Genomic DNA, 16,236 nt, shown 5'->3' with positions numbered 1-16,236 from the left:
GCGACCAGGAGATTTTAATATCATGGAAGTGACTACATGTCATGTAGTACTTGCGCTGGCCATCGTGGATTCTCCCGCCACCTTGGACTGAACCGTTTTCGGAACGGGACTCACGGGACGGGAGCCATGGCACCACAGCCGTTGATATCATCACTCTAGATCTCGTCAGACGCCTCGAGATATAGCTTAGCTTTATATTGCTGTCCCTGTTCAATACGATGCCTGTGCCTGTCGAAATACAAGTCAAAAGTTGCTCCCTAATGAATATGGATGGACCAGCTAAACCTCACGCACTTCGAGGGCGCTGCGCATTCAGCGTATCTGGCACAGTCCAGAGTGCCCAATATAATCGCCTGCAATGTGATCCTGCTGTCGATCGTCAGTATAGCCGTTGCTATGCGACTGTATGTGCGCTATCGCTATTTCATGATTCGTTCTGATGACAGTAAGTCATACCACTCGCAATCACTGGGTCAGGACTGATTCCTGCAGTTCTCTGCTTTATAAGCTGGGTATGGCCGAGGACTGTACGATGGATGTTCCGTAGATATGCTGATTCAGAATCGGCAAGATGTTCACGTTTTCTCTCTGTTTTGTCTCAATGTGGAGTATGGCAGCTTTTCCCCGATCTCGCCTGGCCCTAACATGTACCTAGTGACCAGATATGGCTACGGAAGACATTTCGAATTGATCGCGAAGCAACCCTCCACGGTCTCCATGTTTCTCAAGGTGAGTCTTGACTCATCCACAGTGACTTTCCATTGACATGACTAGCTTGTATTTGTGACTCAGTTAGCATACATAATTGCTCTGAACATGATTAAGATGTCGTTCTGCGTCTTGTATATGCATATATTTGTGCCCTCACGGGTCCTCAACTCATTATGCGTCGCCCTCATCATACTGCTGATTATGGAGTGCGTCGAAGAGATCATAGTGGTCATTCTACAGTGCCGACCTGTGCAGGCGGCGTGGACCCCTATCCCTGCGAAGTGTTTGAATCTCACCCTATTCTACTACGTCAGCTTCGGCATCAAGTTAGCGACAGACATTGCAATCTTCGTCCTGCCAATTCCTCCCTTGCTCCGACTTAGGGTTCGGGGCCTCCAGAAGTTCGTGGTAATCCTGATGTTCGCGCTGGGGTTGATGTATGACATCTTTTGAACTGCTCGAATGCTGTTATACTGAGAAAATACCCAGGGTCTGCGTGACGAGCATCATTCGCGTGACTTACATCAAAGACTTGAATCCAGACCATACATGTAGGTTTCCTCGCTCGTTTGGAAAGTCCCTATTAACAAACCATCAGGGTCTCTAGTTGCTCCACTCAACTGGTCCGCGGTGGAAATCTGCGTTGCAATATTCATATCCTGTCTACCCTCGCTCAAGACCTTGATTACGATCCATTGGCAAAACGCCAGTCGTGTCACCTCGAGTAACACTGATAGCACCGCCGATTCCCTGTGCACCCGGATCCGCACCTTTTTCCTGGGGAACGGCAAAGAGGCGGACCACGAGCAGCGGCATACATCTCCTGATGGAACTGCTGGCGCTGATATTCCTCTTCCAGAGAACAATGTCCGTACGGTGGACAGTGCTCACAGTAATATTGGGGGAGATGTATGAGATGTGTAGCCCCACTGAGCTATTAGGTATATGCGGAATCATATGCCAGAACCTGTGCGTGATTAAACTTGTGCAAAATATCAACCGAAACCTTGCAACTAAGGCCGTTAGCCATTAATCGAGTCACCAGATACTGATCGCCAAGGCTATTGCTTCCTCTCTATGGAGTTCTACAATCCCATTGATAGAGTTAGTCATATAATACCCACCTATCACAAGATGCTAAATGAGCCGATTGATGATGCTCATTGGCGCAATATTAGCCGGGATCTGCCCTGCGGATATTTACCCCTCATTTATATACGATTCTCCAGGTCAAGGAAAATCCTGGAGACCCCAGTAACTAGACCCGTGTCGCCTAAGATGCCGCCGCAGACAATTACACTCGAGAGCCAGGCTCTTCGAGTCAAAGTACTCATTGATAACGATGGGGCAGCTTTCCTTCAACAAGTGCTGCCTCTTCCCGGCACTTCGCCAAACCCCGTGTCGAAGAATTTCAGTGACTCGTATGCACCGCTGGTAGAGGTGCGGCTGGCCGGAGAGGGAACTGAAAGAAACAAGTCCTCGAAAAGTCTCGTGGGGAGCTATGTCGGCTCTCGCCTGCGGTATCAGTCCCATGAGATTGAGAAAGGCGCAGATACCCAGACACTCCATGTTCGATTGCAGGATGGTAGCTCCGGGGCGCTGGTTACATCGCATCTCACAGTTTACGAGGGGTTCCCGGTTCTGCGTGCGACGGCTAGCATCCAAAACGGTGGTGACAAAGACTTCGTCGTGACGCAGCTCACATCGCTCGTTCTCGGTGGGCTATCGACTGGTTCAGAGAGATGGTGGCACGAGTATAGACTATCTGTTCCGAACAACTCGTGGTTCCGAGAAGCACAGTGGGTTGAACATGACCTGCCCAGTCTGGGGGTCGATGATTGTGGCGTCTACGGACGGCCCGATGAGCACTGGGGAAGCCTGACGCACTATTCTGTATCGAAGCGCGGCACCTTTTCAACGGAAGGACATCTCCCAATGGGACTCTTGAAGCATGTCAGCGGGAAAGACACCTGGCTTTGGCAGGTGGAAAACAATGGCTCGTGGCGATGGGAGATAGGAGACTGGAAGGACAGCATTTATCTGGCTGCTGGTGGGCCTGTCGAGACCGAGCATGACTGGAGGGAGAGGCTCTCCCCAGGCCAGAAGTTTACTACCGTGCCTGTTGCGCTGTGTCATGTCCAGGATGACTACGAGGCAGCCTTTGCCGCCATGACTCGGTACAGACGCCAGATCCGGCGCAAGCACCGGGACCACGACAGACTGCCGATCATCTTCAACGATTACATGAACTGTTTGATGGGTGATCCCACCGAGGAGAAAATATTAGCACTTGTAGATCCTGTTGTCAACGCAGGCGCAGGGTACTTTGTGATTGACGCTGGGTGGTACGCGGATGACTCCGGGTGGTGGGACGATGTTGGATTGTGGGAGCCATCTTCGAAGAGGTTCCCATCGGGATTCAAGGCCCTTCTAAGCCAGATCCGGAACAAAGGATTGATTCCAGGACTATGGATCGAGCCTGAAGTTATTGGAGTCCGCAGCGCCGTGGCAAAGCAGCTCCCAAACGAAGCGTTCTTCCAGCGAGATGGTCATCGCATCGTGGAGAAGAATCGATACCAACTCGATTACCGTCATCCCGCCGTACGAGAGCACATGAGCGCCGTCATTCATCGTCTTGTGACTGAATACGGCGTTGGCTACTTCAAGTTCGACTACAACATCGATGTCACCCAGGGGACAGACATCAACTGCTCAAGTCCTGGCTCCGGCCAACTAGGACATAACCGTGCTTATCTTCAGTGGGTAGACGAGTTGCACGATCGCTACCATGACCTCGTGATTGAAAACTGCTCCAGCGGGGCCCAGCGAATGGATTACGCCATGTTGGCGGTCCACGCTCTTCAGTCGTCGAGCGACCAGCAAGATCCAGAGCGCTACCCGGCCATTGCCTCGGCTCTCCCTACTGCAGTTACTCCGGAACAAGGAGCAATATGGGCTTACCCACAGCCGGCATGGGATGGTGAGCTCAACGCGATGACCGTAGTCAATAGTCTTCTTGGCAGAGTGCATTTAAGTGGTCGTTTAGATCTTCTCCGGCCGGAGCAGATTGATCTGATCAAAGAGGGCATGGACGTTTATAGAGCCATCCGGGCTGATTTGCCCACAGCAACCGCCTTTTGGCCTTTGGGTCTTCCGCAATGGCATGATGATTGGTTCTCACTCGGTATGGATGTGACGAAGCCTGAGGGCAATGGTCGCCAGTGCTATTACCTTTCAATTTGGAGACGAGGCGGTCCCGAATCCATTGACCTGCCCGTCAAAGCCCTGTGTGGTAGGGCTGTTAGCACTGAGATCCTTTACCCTACCAGTCTTCCTGCGAAGGCTGTATGGTTGTCTAACAAAGGTTTATTGGAAGTCACTATTCCGTCTGCAATGGGAGCTCGACTTATCAAGCTGACAGCAGAGTGATTCACAACTCTAATTGACAACAGGAAGAGAGCAAACTAGGCTATTAAGCAAAATATATAATGTCACCGTTGCCAATAGGCCCTCAGCAGGCCCTTGTTGTAAGAAGACTATCAACAAATGAGCATACTCCTATTCCACACCCCCTACATGACCATTCGATGCCCTAGAGGGGGCGAACAGGAACAACAACCTTCAGTATTGTATAGCACAAGGAGCGTTTAGTCCTTGGTTTTCTCTATTGTCTCCGCCTAGTATTTCAACCAAAAATATTACGCTACATAAATACCACCATTCTACAATGGGATTTGCCAAGCAGAATCATCGGAATCCACTTCTCAGTAAGACTTCAAGGCCTCCAAACATGCGGAGAGGCCTACCTAGCGCCTGGCTGGGATGACCTGCAAGATGACGTGGATCTCCTGCTCAGGTAGCATGCTCAGATATTTTCCTAAGAGGTATCTGGCTTGTACCCTCCAGCTAAGGGAATGTCAAACGGCCGAAGTGAGGCCCTGCAAAGTACAGACTATAGTACAAGTACATGTACAACTGAAAGGCGGGGGAGAAGGAGGGGTAATGCTGCATGGAAAGATATAAGATGACCGTGAGGTCAAAAGTTATTTCTCTTCTTGTTCCTCAACTTCTGATCGTGCCTTTCCTTATTTTTTACAAGCTATCCCAACCATCCATTTATCAATCCTGCAGAAGAGAACCTGCACAACAAGATGCCTGTTACCGAGATCACCTCGTAAGTGAGGTGGAAATTATGCTTTCATCCTCTACTATTGTCCAGCGCTAAACTTTCTACACACGGCAGATTCGAACAGTTCAAAGAACTCACTGACGGTGACAAGCCTGTTGTAATCGACTTTTGGGCAACATGGTGTGGGCCGTGCAAGGCTATTTCGCCCCTTTTCGAGAAGATGTCGGATAATCCCGAATATGGCAATGTCGGGTTCTACAAAGTTGATGTCGATGAGCAGGAGCAGGTCTCTCAAGAGGTCGGCATCCGTGCAATGCCAACCTTTGTTCTCTTTAAGAACGGGTATAAGATTGGTGAAGCTGTGGGAGCCGCTCCACCACGTCTGGAAGGACTTCTCAACACTGCACGCTCTCTATAGAGCATGAGAGATTAAGGACATGTTTGCTTCTATTACCGTGTGTGGCTTCTTAGGGACGAGGAGAGTGGACGCGCCTGTTTCAGACAACTAGTACTATTTTTCCGTACACAAAGTTTCCCATTCGGATCGTTGTTCTGGTTTGACTGTAATCAGCATTGCAAGAGATAGCATTCGAAAACCCAAAAGCACGGACGCACCAAAGTCATAATATAGGTCCCATTTCCAAGTTCTCAACCATAACCCCCTTCCTGATCCCCCATCACATCCACTCCTCCTGAACGCCGGCGAGGAATTCTCGGATGACTGCTTGGTCAGCGCGGACATGCAGTGTCTGCTTGCCAACCACGAAGGTGACAGGAGCAAACTGACCGTCAGGGAGGTACCGGTAGAGGCGCACATATGTTCCAATCGCAATCAGTCCATAGATGGCGCGCTTGCGGTCCTCAGGAACACTCTGCAGCGAGCCTCTCATCTCCCGCTTCAAAAAGTGCTCATTTCCCTCCCAGGAGAAAGGAGAGCCGTCGGCTGGAGCTGCCGTGAAATTGAGCTGGAGAAAGTGGACGCCCGCGTTGAAACCCTGAGTGCGCACGACGGAGCCTAGGCCCAAGTAGCCGTGAGTGTTCAGGTCGAGATTGATGTAGTAGTGGGTGTCTCGGAAGGGGAACGGAGCATACTCTCTGTTGGGAAAGAATCCCACCAGGATGTTCTTCCACATCTCTCCCACCTCTCTCATGCTTGCGGGGCGGCGGATGTGGTGGCTGACAGCTGTGGCCAAGTCAGGGGCGTTGGTGGACTAGACCGTTGGTTAGTATAAGGTATTGGGTAGTTCAGTTGGGGTGACTTCACTTACCATGATTCGCGCACAGACGATGCCAGGTGGTAGGAAGATTGTTGAAACAGTTGGGACAGAGCCAATCAAGATCAGAAAGATCAGTTGCAGAAGGGGCAATAGCTCTGAAAACAGAGGAGGCTGTAGGAGAAAAGAACGTTGCCATTACTGGTAGATGACTCAGATCTTATAGTGTTTTCCCTGGAGATGTTCCTGCTCGTAGCTTGTTGTCTCAAGTTGCACACAATGACAATGCCATTGTTTGCAAGATAGAGTCAGCGAATGAAACGATAGACAAAGAGATGTAGGCATGTATCTCGGTCCTCCCTGCTTGTCTGAGACCATAGTGGCGCTTTCCAGGAATATTGTGTTCGTCTACACTAGCCGTCTCCTTCGTGTCAGATACTGGGTAAGACATTGAGATTTTCTAGGCTTCCTCGACATCGCAGAGGAACTCCTTCATGTGTTCCAACTTCTGAAGATGCAGCCAGTGGGGATATGCTGATGGAGTGTGGCAAGCTGTAGTATTTATATTATCATGGATAGCAGTCTGTTCCTCAATCCAGTAATATTGTGCATCAAGGTACAGAGCCCCGACTGCCGAGAACAATCGTTACGAGACAATGCCTTAATCCATCCTTGCTTTAGTCCGCATTCCAGAGGGGAGTCACTGAGAAGCCTTTGACGCCAGTTGAAAATGTCAAGCAAGTGCCCTGGTTTTCCTGTGTGAAGGCTGCAACCGGGTCACTTGTGCAATCTTTATCGGAATATCCCACAATCTCCCAGCCTTGGTTGTTCTTCGAGTTACCGCATGCCCAGGAGTACTCCACTCCGACATTCAGATACCAGCAGCTCGTTGGGCGAGTCAGTTTGATCGTTCCTCCATATGAGGCGCACGAGTTGTTCAGTGTTGACACGTCCAGCTCCACCTCAAACTCCGAGGGAATGGGATATGATGAATCCTCTGGGACATGGGTCACTGCCCCGGCGAGGTTGGAAAGGAGGTGCCCATCATAGTTGGCAATATGTTCCTCTACAACGCTGTCAGTGGTCACATCAACGTTTGTCCGAGGACCTTACCTAGATTCAATGTTGTGTTACGATACGGGGATGGTGCGCCTTGGCAGGCGCATTGCAGAGTCGAACCGCTGTTTATGAGCGAGCAATCCTTGCACGAACTCAAGTAAGCCCCGCTGCGAGATATGTCAGCAGATTCTGGTCACCAAGCACGACAGACATACTCAACAGCCCACTGTATTTCTGTTAGTCCGGGTAAGAGAACAGGAGATGACGGCAGTCGAGAACTCACCTCCAGCACAGCATTATCGTTGGCAATCTTGTTCGGCAGGTAAACGCTGCTGGTAATTCTGCCGTTGTTGTCGTCCTTGGGACAGGTCGCAACTAGCCAACCTTCTTGGAGATAGATATCAGAACAATCTTTACTATATCCCTGGGCACACACCAGTGATGCGCTTAGGGCAGTCAGCAAAGAAAAGACCGTGACACGCATGATGACTAATTGCTTTTGGGGAGAGATAAGCAGGACGTGCCTTCACCTTTATATAGACAATGTGCTACAATCAAGCACCTACTTAACTAAATGACGGTGGTCAGCGATTGATAAGCACTTAAGGTATGCAGTCCATCCAACTCCGAACAGTCAATGTTGATGGTAAGCGGCTGCACAGACTGTCGTCAGGTTTCTTGGAAACATATTCTCATACTAAGCATTGAGACCCGCTTGTTATAGCTCGGCTGAAATCTCTGGAGTCCAGGCTCCGGAGTTTAGACACAACCAAAGCAGAGACTACGAGCGAATGACTTCTCTGCAGCTGTGCTCGGTGATTCCATGATTCCTTCCGTAGCCAGTCGAATGATCCTTTTCTGCTGAAGCCACGTCATCAAGCTGGGCTGTCAGCATAAGCTTAATCTCTTTCGGGGCCAACTTTCCTTGTGTACTCGCTTACCTCAAGCCATGGCAAATTGCATTCGATGTCCATGCTACATTAAGCCCTCGGCATCTTGACTAAGCCTTAGGAACGCAGGTCGATACAGAAGTGGGTATGTATCTAACGCTCTCCAGACGCGGGTCATCATTAAACTGCACTTCTTCAGCTCCAAGATAACGAATCAGAATTTCGCTGAATATTGGCAGGAAGGTACAGAAACATATTCACAAAGCCCAGTTTGGATTCTGCTTGCTGCACTTGGTAGTGTTTGTGGTGATGAACTATGGCCCTGGCTTTGTCCATCACGCGAGGGCGCGATTACCTAGTATATCAATGCTTGCCGAATGGCACAGCTGCAATAGTTTGCCAGGTGATGTCCCAGCTGCATGTTGAGCGGGAGTCAAGGTGGCTGGCTGAGTGAACAGACTACAGCACCGCTAATAGCAAAGCGGCAGATGGCCGCACAGAACAAGACTTTGTATCTATTCAAGTTGGATCTTCCCTTTATAAATGACCATTCGAGTTTGAATATTCACAAGCAGGTCGATCCTGTGTGTTGCTGGGTAGCTTGCGTCTATATATATTAACACTAGGTATTGCTCTATATTGGTTGTACAGGAAACGACGGTTCGTCTAATCGTCATGCATATGTACCGGACATCCGCTCCCATGGGACATTGAAGTCCCTCACTCCCCCTTTGGCTTTTTGATCGGGTTGCCCTGCTCATCCACAAGACCCTTGGCCCGCATCACCTTGAGGGCATCGTGGAGCGGATCCAGCGCGGGTTCGGGGGCGCGGTGCGAACCGAAATAGGCGTCGGCCCAGGTGAAGTATTGCCCATAGTTGACGGTGAAGTACATATGGTGCAATGTATGGTGCGCCGGGCTGTTGATGAATTTCTCCGTCCAATGGCCCGAAATCATGTCGCCGTCGTGAATGAGAATGGTCCAGATTTGGACCGCAGCGAAGAGAACCATGTACAGGTGTCGCTGCATGGGGCAAATGAAGACGAAGACGCTGTTGATCGTTAGAGGGATGGCCCTGAGGATTGCTGCGACAGGGGACAGGGATACTGACTGGTATGGCAGAGACTGCACATATCCGTCCAGTGGGTGGAATGCCAGTGCAGCCCATGGTGTGGGAACTATATCTCGTCAGCATGCACCTAGGTACATGGGAGTTCTGTAAAGACCAACCGATCCATTTGTGATGGGGCTTGTGAATGTACTTGTACACGCTGGGGTGATGCTCTAGCCGATGGATCCAGTAGATGCCAATATCATTGAAGGCCATGTACAGGATGGACGAGACCACCAGCCAGGGCCAGCCATAGTCGCTGACCGAGCGGTACAGCATGCTTTTGCCACGGACCTCAGCCAGGAACCATGGCAGCGTGAGGATATTGATAAACGGAATGGCGGACAGCGATGATTTGATCTCTTGGCGGACTTGATTCGGCAAGAATCGCGGATGGTACTCGAGCCGTCGGTCGAAGACGAAGTAGTAGGAGAGCGCGCTGAAGAAGAGGTAGAGGGAGGTCGCGCCGAGTTGCGTGAGGACCAGAATCGAGATGACTTGGCGATAGACGTTGTCGCGATCCCAACGCGAGGTCGGATCGGGGACGTTAGGCTCGGAGGGCAGCAACCAGGCATAGGCCTTGTCCAGAATGAGAGGATCGAGAAACTCGAGAGCGACATCCATGGCGGGCTGATCGGGTGAATATGTTAATGGTCGACCACGACGGCGCGGAGAAGGGCGTTGCGCCACATACAGGAGCGACTGCGGCAAGCTCGGGGGGGATGTCGGAGCAAAACAATTGCCAGAGTTACTCAGGAGTCAGGGGAGTTGGTGATGCTCCACAATTCCAGTGGATTGTCGAATCGGAGGTATTTATATCCTAGGCGCCTCCAGAGGAGCCGGCGGTTCTCATTGTCCCTGCGCTACTCCGTACTCTGTTTATAGAAAGCTGAGCATGGTGCCATGTGAACAGTGTCTGGAGCCTCTATTGATTGAATTAAGTGCGGATAATTCCTTGGTTTCCAGCCAGTCGATCTGCCATATTGGCCTCTCACCTCATAGTTCTCATTTTACTGTGATTGGTTGCAACTTTGGATCAAGCATGATCAGCGCTGATTGGCTGGTGCAGTAATGGCGGATTACCAAAGCAGTAGAGCGTTCCTATTCCGGGAAAGCGCGTAGGTGTGGCTTGGCATCTTCTTGTGTCGTCTGTCTACTCTGTACTTAGAGACCTTCCACCTTCCACCTTCCACCCAGGATTATGGCCGACTTTGACTGCTATTTTCCCTTCCTTTGTGGTCCTCTGACTCAAGCGCTTCGGTGCTTTACGATTGGAATGAATCTCGTGTGTTCCGTACTTCGCCACCTTCTTTTGCGCCTACGGTTGTTGCCCATACGTCCACGACTATGCCTGCGTCTCGTGAGAATAGAATCTCTGGTTGCCCATGAGCTTAACTGACTATGATTGTTCCTTTTCAGAAATACAAGCGTAATTGCATACACTAGTGCTATTGACTTTCCAGGTGAATTAATGTGATTTCTCCGCCTATGCCTGACTTGGAAAAGGTGCTAGTGGAGAAGGATTCTAGTTGGCATCTGCCATATACATACTTAATGGTAAGCTGGGCTAGAGGATATCTCGCTCAGTTTTAAATCCACCATTACGGGCCCTCCTGCCGACCGGCAACACACTCGGTGGATGACGAGACCAAGAATGTGCTGCGCCAAGTGATACAATCCATGCTGGTAGAAGAGGGCCGATGAGATGCTGTTTCTGTATCAGAAAGCGCTTCAAACCCGTAACCGTCGAGGCGAGCGTCGATTGGAAAACCAATCTTGCAAGTTACATGAGTACAGAAAAGAAGGTCCTATCCTTAGCAGTGCCTTGGTACTTGACTAGGATTACCGATCTTTTGAGGTTGATGCTGATAATGAACGGAGGGAAATTCTTGAAGTCTTCTTCCTCCCGCTGCTGTCAACAGCCTACAAAGCCACTTTCAGTCAAAACTCCTGCTCCAGAAAATTGTTGTGTGGTCCAGAGCTGGGAGTTCGGGTGCGTGTGGCCACATTTCAGACCTCATTATTGTGAGAGGAATCCAGTTAAATGAAGATGTAGACTCCTAGTCCTTCCAAAATTACAGGGCTTCAGACTTGGATATATCTGCCTAGCTGTGGCTAACCCAACCTATTCCCATGAGCGCTGCAGGGCGGCAATGTCAGAGCAGCACAGCCTGGACCGTGTTTGAGAAACGGGTGACGTTGAATGTGGTCATGGTTCATTAGATAACTACTGTGAAGCCACTACACCCGTGGAAGATATCTGGGAGGTATTAAGTACCGCTATCTATATGTATATGGTAGAGCAAGGCTATTGAGTACATCTACTCGGTAGTAGAAGAAGAACTGACGAATCGGACTTGTGAACTTGTACTCGAGTGAGAAGCTTACTGAAGGCGAAGAACTGAATAACAGTGCTAGATACAATGATAATGAGTTTCCTTATACCCATAGTTCCTCCTGCTGATAGACATGGTAGATGCTGTAGTGGTTTGTTGGTAAATATCCGTTAATTCCTCTGACGACCTACCTATCTGACCCAATAATTAAACCTGCTCACTTACAATTGTTGCTTGAAGATTGGCTTGCCATGCCTCTACTTCGACCACCAGCGCCTAACATAGCCACAGGTAAAAATCTTGCTGCCTGGGCGGACTCGACGAAGGATTGTGATGTCAGATGGCCAGAGACTCAAAATTCGAGAGTCTGAATCTGAGTTTCCTGCCTAGGTATGCAACCAAAGGCAGCGGCCTAGTTTTCCAAGTAGCCGTTGTGGCAGCACCAATCACTTCCTAGAATGTTGATGGACTTTTGGAGACAAATGTGCTGATAATAGCTTGACCATGCCCAGAGGCGCTTGTATCAGCGGCCCTGCCACGCATTGATCTCTCGGAAGGATATCTTGCAATTACTGGATGTCCAAATACCGCAACATGGCCACGTTGCTCTGGTCCTCGCGCTGAAAGAGAGAGGTCCGTTCAACAAAGCTGACTATCCCACAGAGCAACTGCCCTTCTCGAACCTTAGCAAAGTGTAGTACGGACGCAGCATATCCAGTCGATTTGGATAGCCGAGGCAGGGCGCTTGACGGCTGGATGAGCAGCGCCGAAATGCATCTCCGACGAACTCAACGCCTCGTCTCGGTAGAATAGTCACTGCCACTCCACAGCCTCACTGAGCACCAGTCTAGAGTTTACAATGAAACTGATGTTAGCCCCTGCCCACTGCAAAGTGGGTACAAAAGACGGGCCCTCCCGCTCCGCCAACCGCTGAGTGCCCACTGTTCTTGTTTCCCCAGATCGCGGGCCTAGCAACCCTAGATTACGCACGTCTTCCCAGATACCTACCTCTGAACGTTGTTCTGCAGCCTCACACGACTTCGATTGTCTAGTGAATTTCTCTTTAATGTACTGACGTCTCCTCTGCTGAACAAGCCTTCATTGCTGACATCTCCGCCTTATCTACTTGCGGATTGTGAAAAGTACGTGTAGGACTTCCAAAGAAGCCGATCGACCTCAGCCAATCAAGAAAGCCACATAGTAGCCGCAAAATGTCTGCAGGATACGGCTGTGATGCGGAACTTCTGGCATTTCTCGCAACAGCTCTATCCCGACCTCCCTCCCATCGATGCGTACCTCGCACTTCACCGCGACTACGTGGCACCTATAGTGGGGCCAGTCCTCCATGGCACGCTGACCACAACGGAGGCCTTGGCTCTTTGGACGGGTTCTACACCATGGGTTGCCAAGATCCAGGCACTCCGTCAAGGTAAGGAGGTGGCGGAGCGGCTCTTTAGTTACACCAAAAGCCTTTGTGCAACTCAGCAGTCAACGCTCAGCAGTCTCACGGCAGACGAGAAACAAATCTCAGCTCATCTCACCACGGAAATTTTGAGGCGATATACAGCGGACACTCTGGGCCAACCGACCCCATTTACTGATGGCGTTGACACGGCGGCTGGGGGTGCCAGCCTTGCCGGTGGAAGCGCGAAAAATATTCCTAAGGGCATCACGAACAATCCGTCATTGGCAGCTTCTGCCAGCTCTGGCCCTGCGGAGTCACTCTTCGATCGCATCAACTACTTCGAATGCTATAATACAGCGTTGCGAATGATCCAGACTGCCCAAGCACAGCGGATGATCAAAGCTCTGGATGTCATCGCCGAGAAGCTCGAAGATGGGAATTGCATCACCGTGATGGGCGCCAGTGGTCCCGATGGCTTTGCTCGACCCGTATACGACTTAATCAGAATGAAGATCAACAAGATCAATGCGGCGGACCGCGAGAATCATTGCTTCTTCATCTACCATAATTCCAACACTTGGCACCAGGCATTCGAGAGGTTGACAGGCGAGAATCCACTGCCGCCGGAATTCATCAACAATCCCTGCGACGACCTCGACCATGCGTGCCTGTTCATGCGTGAAGTCAGACAGAAGCTCCTCGCAAAGGATGAAAAGCGCGGAAAGGGCATGAAATTTCACCTACTCATCCCATCGTGGTCCAAGCTCCAGATCAAGGAGCCGCTGCATTTCCCTGAGGACCTCTACCCTCTGCAGATTGAGGGCCTGAAACATAATGGCAGTAACCAGGTCGAGTTGAGTCTCCCAGCAGCTCCCCCTGGACTTCTCCACGGGGTCTCGAACGTTCTTGACCCCAACAACTGGAACGCAATTGCAGAGGGTACCGGTGTTGCTGTCACAGCACCAGCCGTAGGCTGGGGGGTCAACGGCGCGTGTCTTGCTCTGGGCCTCGGTGTCGGCACCCTTACAGGAGCAGGGCTGCTTCTGGCTCTCCCGCTGTGGATGGGAACCGCGCCGTTCGCAATGGGCAAGTCCGCTCCGGTCATTCAGGAAACCATTTACGATGCGCTACGTGAAGAGGACCCTAGAGTGCTAGGGTCCAATGAGCGCTTGCGTATGCCGGGACGGCGTTCTTGAACGGAATGTGATTGGAACCCTTGATGATGTTCTTCACCTGTGCTCATGCCTATTTCAACATGGTTTATAACTCTCCACAATAGAATCTCAATCAAGCTTTTTTCCTCTCGCCGGATACTGGGCAGCTATCGTCCGACCCATGCAACAGCCTCTCATCATCCAGCAGGGCTGGGACCGCCCTCGTCGTGATACGAATTGCATAGTAGCCGGCGGACAGCCAGCAAGGAATAGGTAGGGAAGAACTCCGCTTACCACATTGCGCACTTTGGCCCATCGACAGTAGAGAGGTGTTATCTGAGGACTCGTTCTGATATTGTTTCCGCATCGCATGGAATACACAGCTTCTCCTGGAATTCTTTTGTGCTCGATATGTCATGATTATGATAGCAGCCAGACTTGAGTTCTACTCAATCCGTCTTAGACAATCTTAGTCTCTTTCTTCAGAAGTCAATTGTGATCCTGGTCCTATTGTGGTAAACGTCAAGATGCCTCTGCTCCTATTATGATAAGCAGAACGCCCTACTGGGACTTATTAACTGGACTATCATTTTGAGATATCTAAAGATCGACTTACAAAGGCTCTAGATTCTTAGCTACTTTTTTAAGAGTCTATCAATCAGTAGTCCTAGATAAAATGTATAGATAGAATTCTCCCTCCTTAAGATCTTTGTACCTATCCAGGACCTAATGGATATTAATGCCTCCTTAATTTAGATGCAAAAACCAGCAGAATTCCATATTGTCATCCTTAGGCTCCACAACAGGCATCACCTCCTCTGATCTAGATACCGTCAGGCACACTTAACAACTTCCGAAGCCATTCCAACCGAGCAGCCCTCGCCCGCCGACTAATGGGAGCATCAGGAACAAAGACATCAAACCCATGCCAACTGCCCGGCCACAGATGCAACTCAGTCGAGACACCATCCTTCCACAAAGCCGACGCGTACGCGATATCCTGATCACGAAACACATCCGCCTCACCCACATCGATAAACGTCGGGGGCAAGCCCGCGAAATTCGTCGCGCGCATCGGCACAGTATACATATCCGCGTGCTCGCGCCTCTCGCCAAACGCATAATTAGCCAACACGGCGGCGTCCACGTCCCTCACAGGCGCAATATCCGCATACTGCCGCATGGACACGTAGTCCATGCCATCGTCAACCCACGGATAGATCAACACCTGGCCGCGGATTTGCGGGCCCGAGCGGTCCCGCGCGAGTAAGGTGACCCCCGCCGTGAGATTGCCCCCCGCCGAGCTACCGCAGACAACCAGCTTGCGCGGGTTGAAGCCCAGCTCGGCGGCGTGGTCGCTCATCCACTGCAGCGCGGCGTAGCTGTCTTCCAGCTGGGCGGGCTGGTGATGTTCCGGGGCGAGACGGTACTCGGCCGTCAGGCAGACGGCACCGAGGGACTCGACCCAGTCGAGCATGGTGAAGCCCAGGAAGCGGTTTCCCGTGGCGAGGCCCCCGCCGTGGATGTGTAGGATACCAGGGATTTCATCGATAGGGTGGGTTTGGTGCTTGGGGCGGAAGATGGTGGCCCGCATCGGTCCTGCGGGGCCTGGGATGTCCAGTTCCTCGTAGGAGATGATGTTCTCTTTCCCTCGGATGATATTCTCCAAAGTGAAGATTGGTTCAAGTGATTCGCGGTAGGATTTCAATTTTTCGGGAGTGCTAACATCCACCAAATCGGGTGTTACGTTGGCGAGGTCCGAAGTAATCGGTGATCGCAGAATTGGAGAAGCCATTCCGGAAGATGGTAACAAGGAGATATCAGGAAAATATCTGTGGATTTGAAACGATGTTGTTTTGCTTGCGCAGTATGATCAGGAAATGTTATCGAATAGCAGACTCACCATTGTGGTGGTCTTTATATGATAGCTGCCCGCGAAGCCTGATCTGGTTGTCTCCGGATACGGCGACATTTTCTTCTGCTTGTTACAAATCTCTGGATGACAGTTTGTCCGTAAAGTAAAGAAATGTAGCCGAACATTCGGGATAATGAGAGCTCCAAAGGTTCCTGTGTGGCTTTGCTTCGGGATGCAAAAGTCTCCGGCGCTAGGGTTGATTCCATGTCCGAAGCAGTAATATCATAATATGTTGGCTCTGAGGATCATGTTGCATTGTCACTAGATTGTTTGGCTTCACCCTAATTGAAAGCCATTAGCTTCACTTCCATG

The 16,236-nt window shown here is 50.7% G+C and overlaps 7 protein-coding genes across 7 annotated transcripts; 4 read left to right on the top strand and 3 right to left on the bottom strand.

The window, feature by feature from the left end:
* Positions 1-549: 549 nt before the first annotated feature.
* On the top strand, positions 550-1,626 carry AFUA_8G01110 (putative integral membrane protein; the record flags this gene model as incomplete). The annotated part of the gene is made up of 4 exons (XM_742002.1): positions 550-729; positions 826-1,148; positions 1,201-1,262; positions 1,310-1,626. 4 exons carry the CDS (start codon positions 550-552, stop codon positions 1,624-1,626), a joined length of 882 nt encoding a protein of 293 aa, XP_747095.1.
* Positions 1,627-1,788: 162 nt separating this feature from the next.
* Positions 1,789-4,140, top strand: AFUA_8G01100 (putative Melibiase subfamily; the record flags this gene model as incomplete). Its single annotated transcript, XM_742003.1, has 1 exon — positions 1,789-4,140. One exon carries the CDS (start codon positions 1,789-1,791, stop codon positions 4,138-4,140), a length of 2,352 nt encoding a protein of 783 aa, XP_747096.1.
* Positions 4,141-4,517: 377 nt separating this feature from the next.
* On the top strand, positions 4,518-5,258 carry AFUA_8G01090 (thioredoxin family protein; the record flags this gene model as incomplete). Its single annotated transcript, XM_077805257.1, has 2 exons — positions 4,518-4,885; positions 4,955-5,258. Exons 1-2 carry the CDS (start codon positions 4,863-4,865, stop codon positions 5,256-5,258), a joined length of 327 nt encoding a protein of 108 aa, XP_077661385.1. The 5' UTR covers positions 4,518-4,862.
* Positions 5,259-5,517: 259 nt separating this feature from the next.
* AFUA_8G01080 (uncharacterized protein) lies at positions 5,518-7,597 on the bottom strand (the record flags this gene model as incomplete). The annotated part of the gene is made up of 3 exons (XM_742005.1): positions 5,518-6,051; positions 6,759-7,118; positions 7,397-7,597. 3 exons carry the CDS (start codon positions 7,595-7,597, stop codon positions 5,518-5,520), a joined length of 1,095 nt encoding a protein of 364 aa, XP_747098.1.
* Positions 7,598-8,436: 839 nt separating this feature from the next.
* erg3C (sterol desaturase family protein) lies at positions 8,437-9,888 on the bottom strand. Its single transcript, XM_742006.2, has 2 exons — positions 9,234-9,888; positions 8,437-9,181 (listed from the first exon to the last, which is right to left on the bottom strand). Exons 1-2 carry the CDS (start codon positions 9,736-9,738, stop codon positions 8,724-8,726), a joined length of 963 nt encoding a protein of 320 aa, XP_747099.1. The 5' UTR covers positions 9,739-9,888; the 3' UTR covers positions 8,437-8,723.
* A 2,795-nt stretch (positions 9,889-12,683) lies between these two features.
* AFUA_8G01060 (uncharacterized protein) lies at positions 12,684-14,463 on the top strand (the record flags this gene model as incomplete). Its single annotated transcript, XM_742007.2, has 1 exon — positions 12,684-14,463. The coding sequence occupies one exon, from the start codon at positions 12,684-12,686 to the stop codon at positions 14,049-14,051; it is 1,368 nt and encodes a 455-aa protein (XP_747100.1). The 3' UTR covers positions 14,052-14,463.
* Positions 14,464-14,680: 217 nt separating this feature from the next.
* Positions 14,681-15,973, bottom strand: afl1-1 (alpha/beta hydrolase). The gene has a single exon (XM_742008.2). It carries the CDS (start codon positions 15,802-15,804, stop codon positions 14,833-14,835), a length of 972 nt encoding a protein of 323 aa, XP_747101.1. The 5' UTR covers positions 15,805-15,973; the 3' UTR covers positions 14,681-14,832.
* Positions 15,974-16,236: the final 263 nt, after the last annotated feature.

Source organism: Aspergillus fumigatus, chromosome 8 (genome assembly GCF_000002655.1).
Source record: "Aspergillus fumigatus Af293 chromosome 8, whole genome shotgun sequence".
In the NCBI taxonomy this organism is placed as follows: Eukaryota; Fungi; Ascomycota; class Eurotiomycetes; order Eurotiales; family Aspergillaceae; genus Aspergillus; species Aspergillus fumigatus.
Note: the sequence above shows the minus strand (reverse complement) of the source record. Positions and strands in the feature narration are given on the sequence as shown.

Excerpts from the sequence above, each read along its gene's own strand:
- erg3C (XM_742006.2), bottom strand. The coding sequence starts at position 9,738 with ATGGATGTCGCTCTCGAGTTTCTCGATCCTCTCATTCTGGACAAGGCC. Across the intron at positions 9,182-9,233 it reads GCCCCATCACAAATGGATCG|TTCCCACACCATGGGCTGCA; the intron begins GTTGGTCTTTAC and ends GACGAGATATAG.
- afl1-1 (XM_742008.2), bottom strand. The coding sequence starts at position 15,804 with ATGGCTTCTCCAATTCTGCGATCACCGATTACTTCGGACCTCGCCAAC.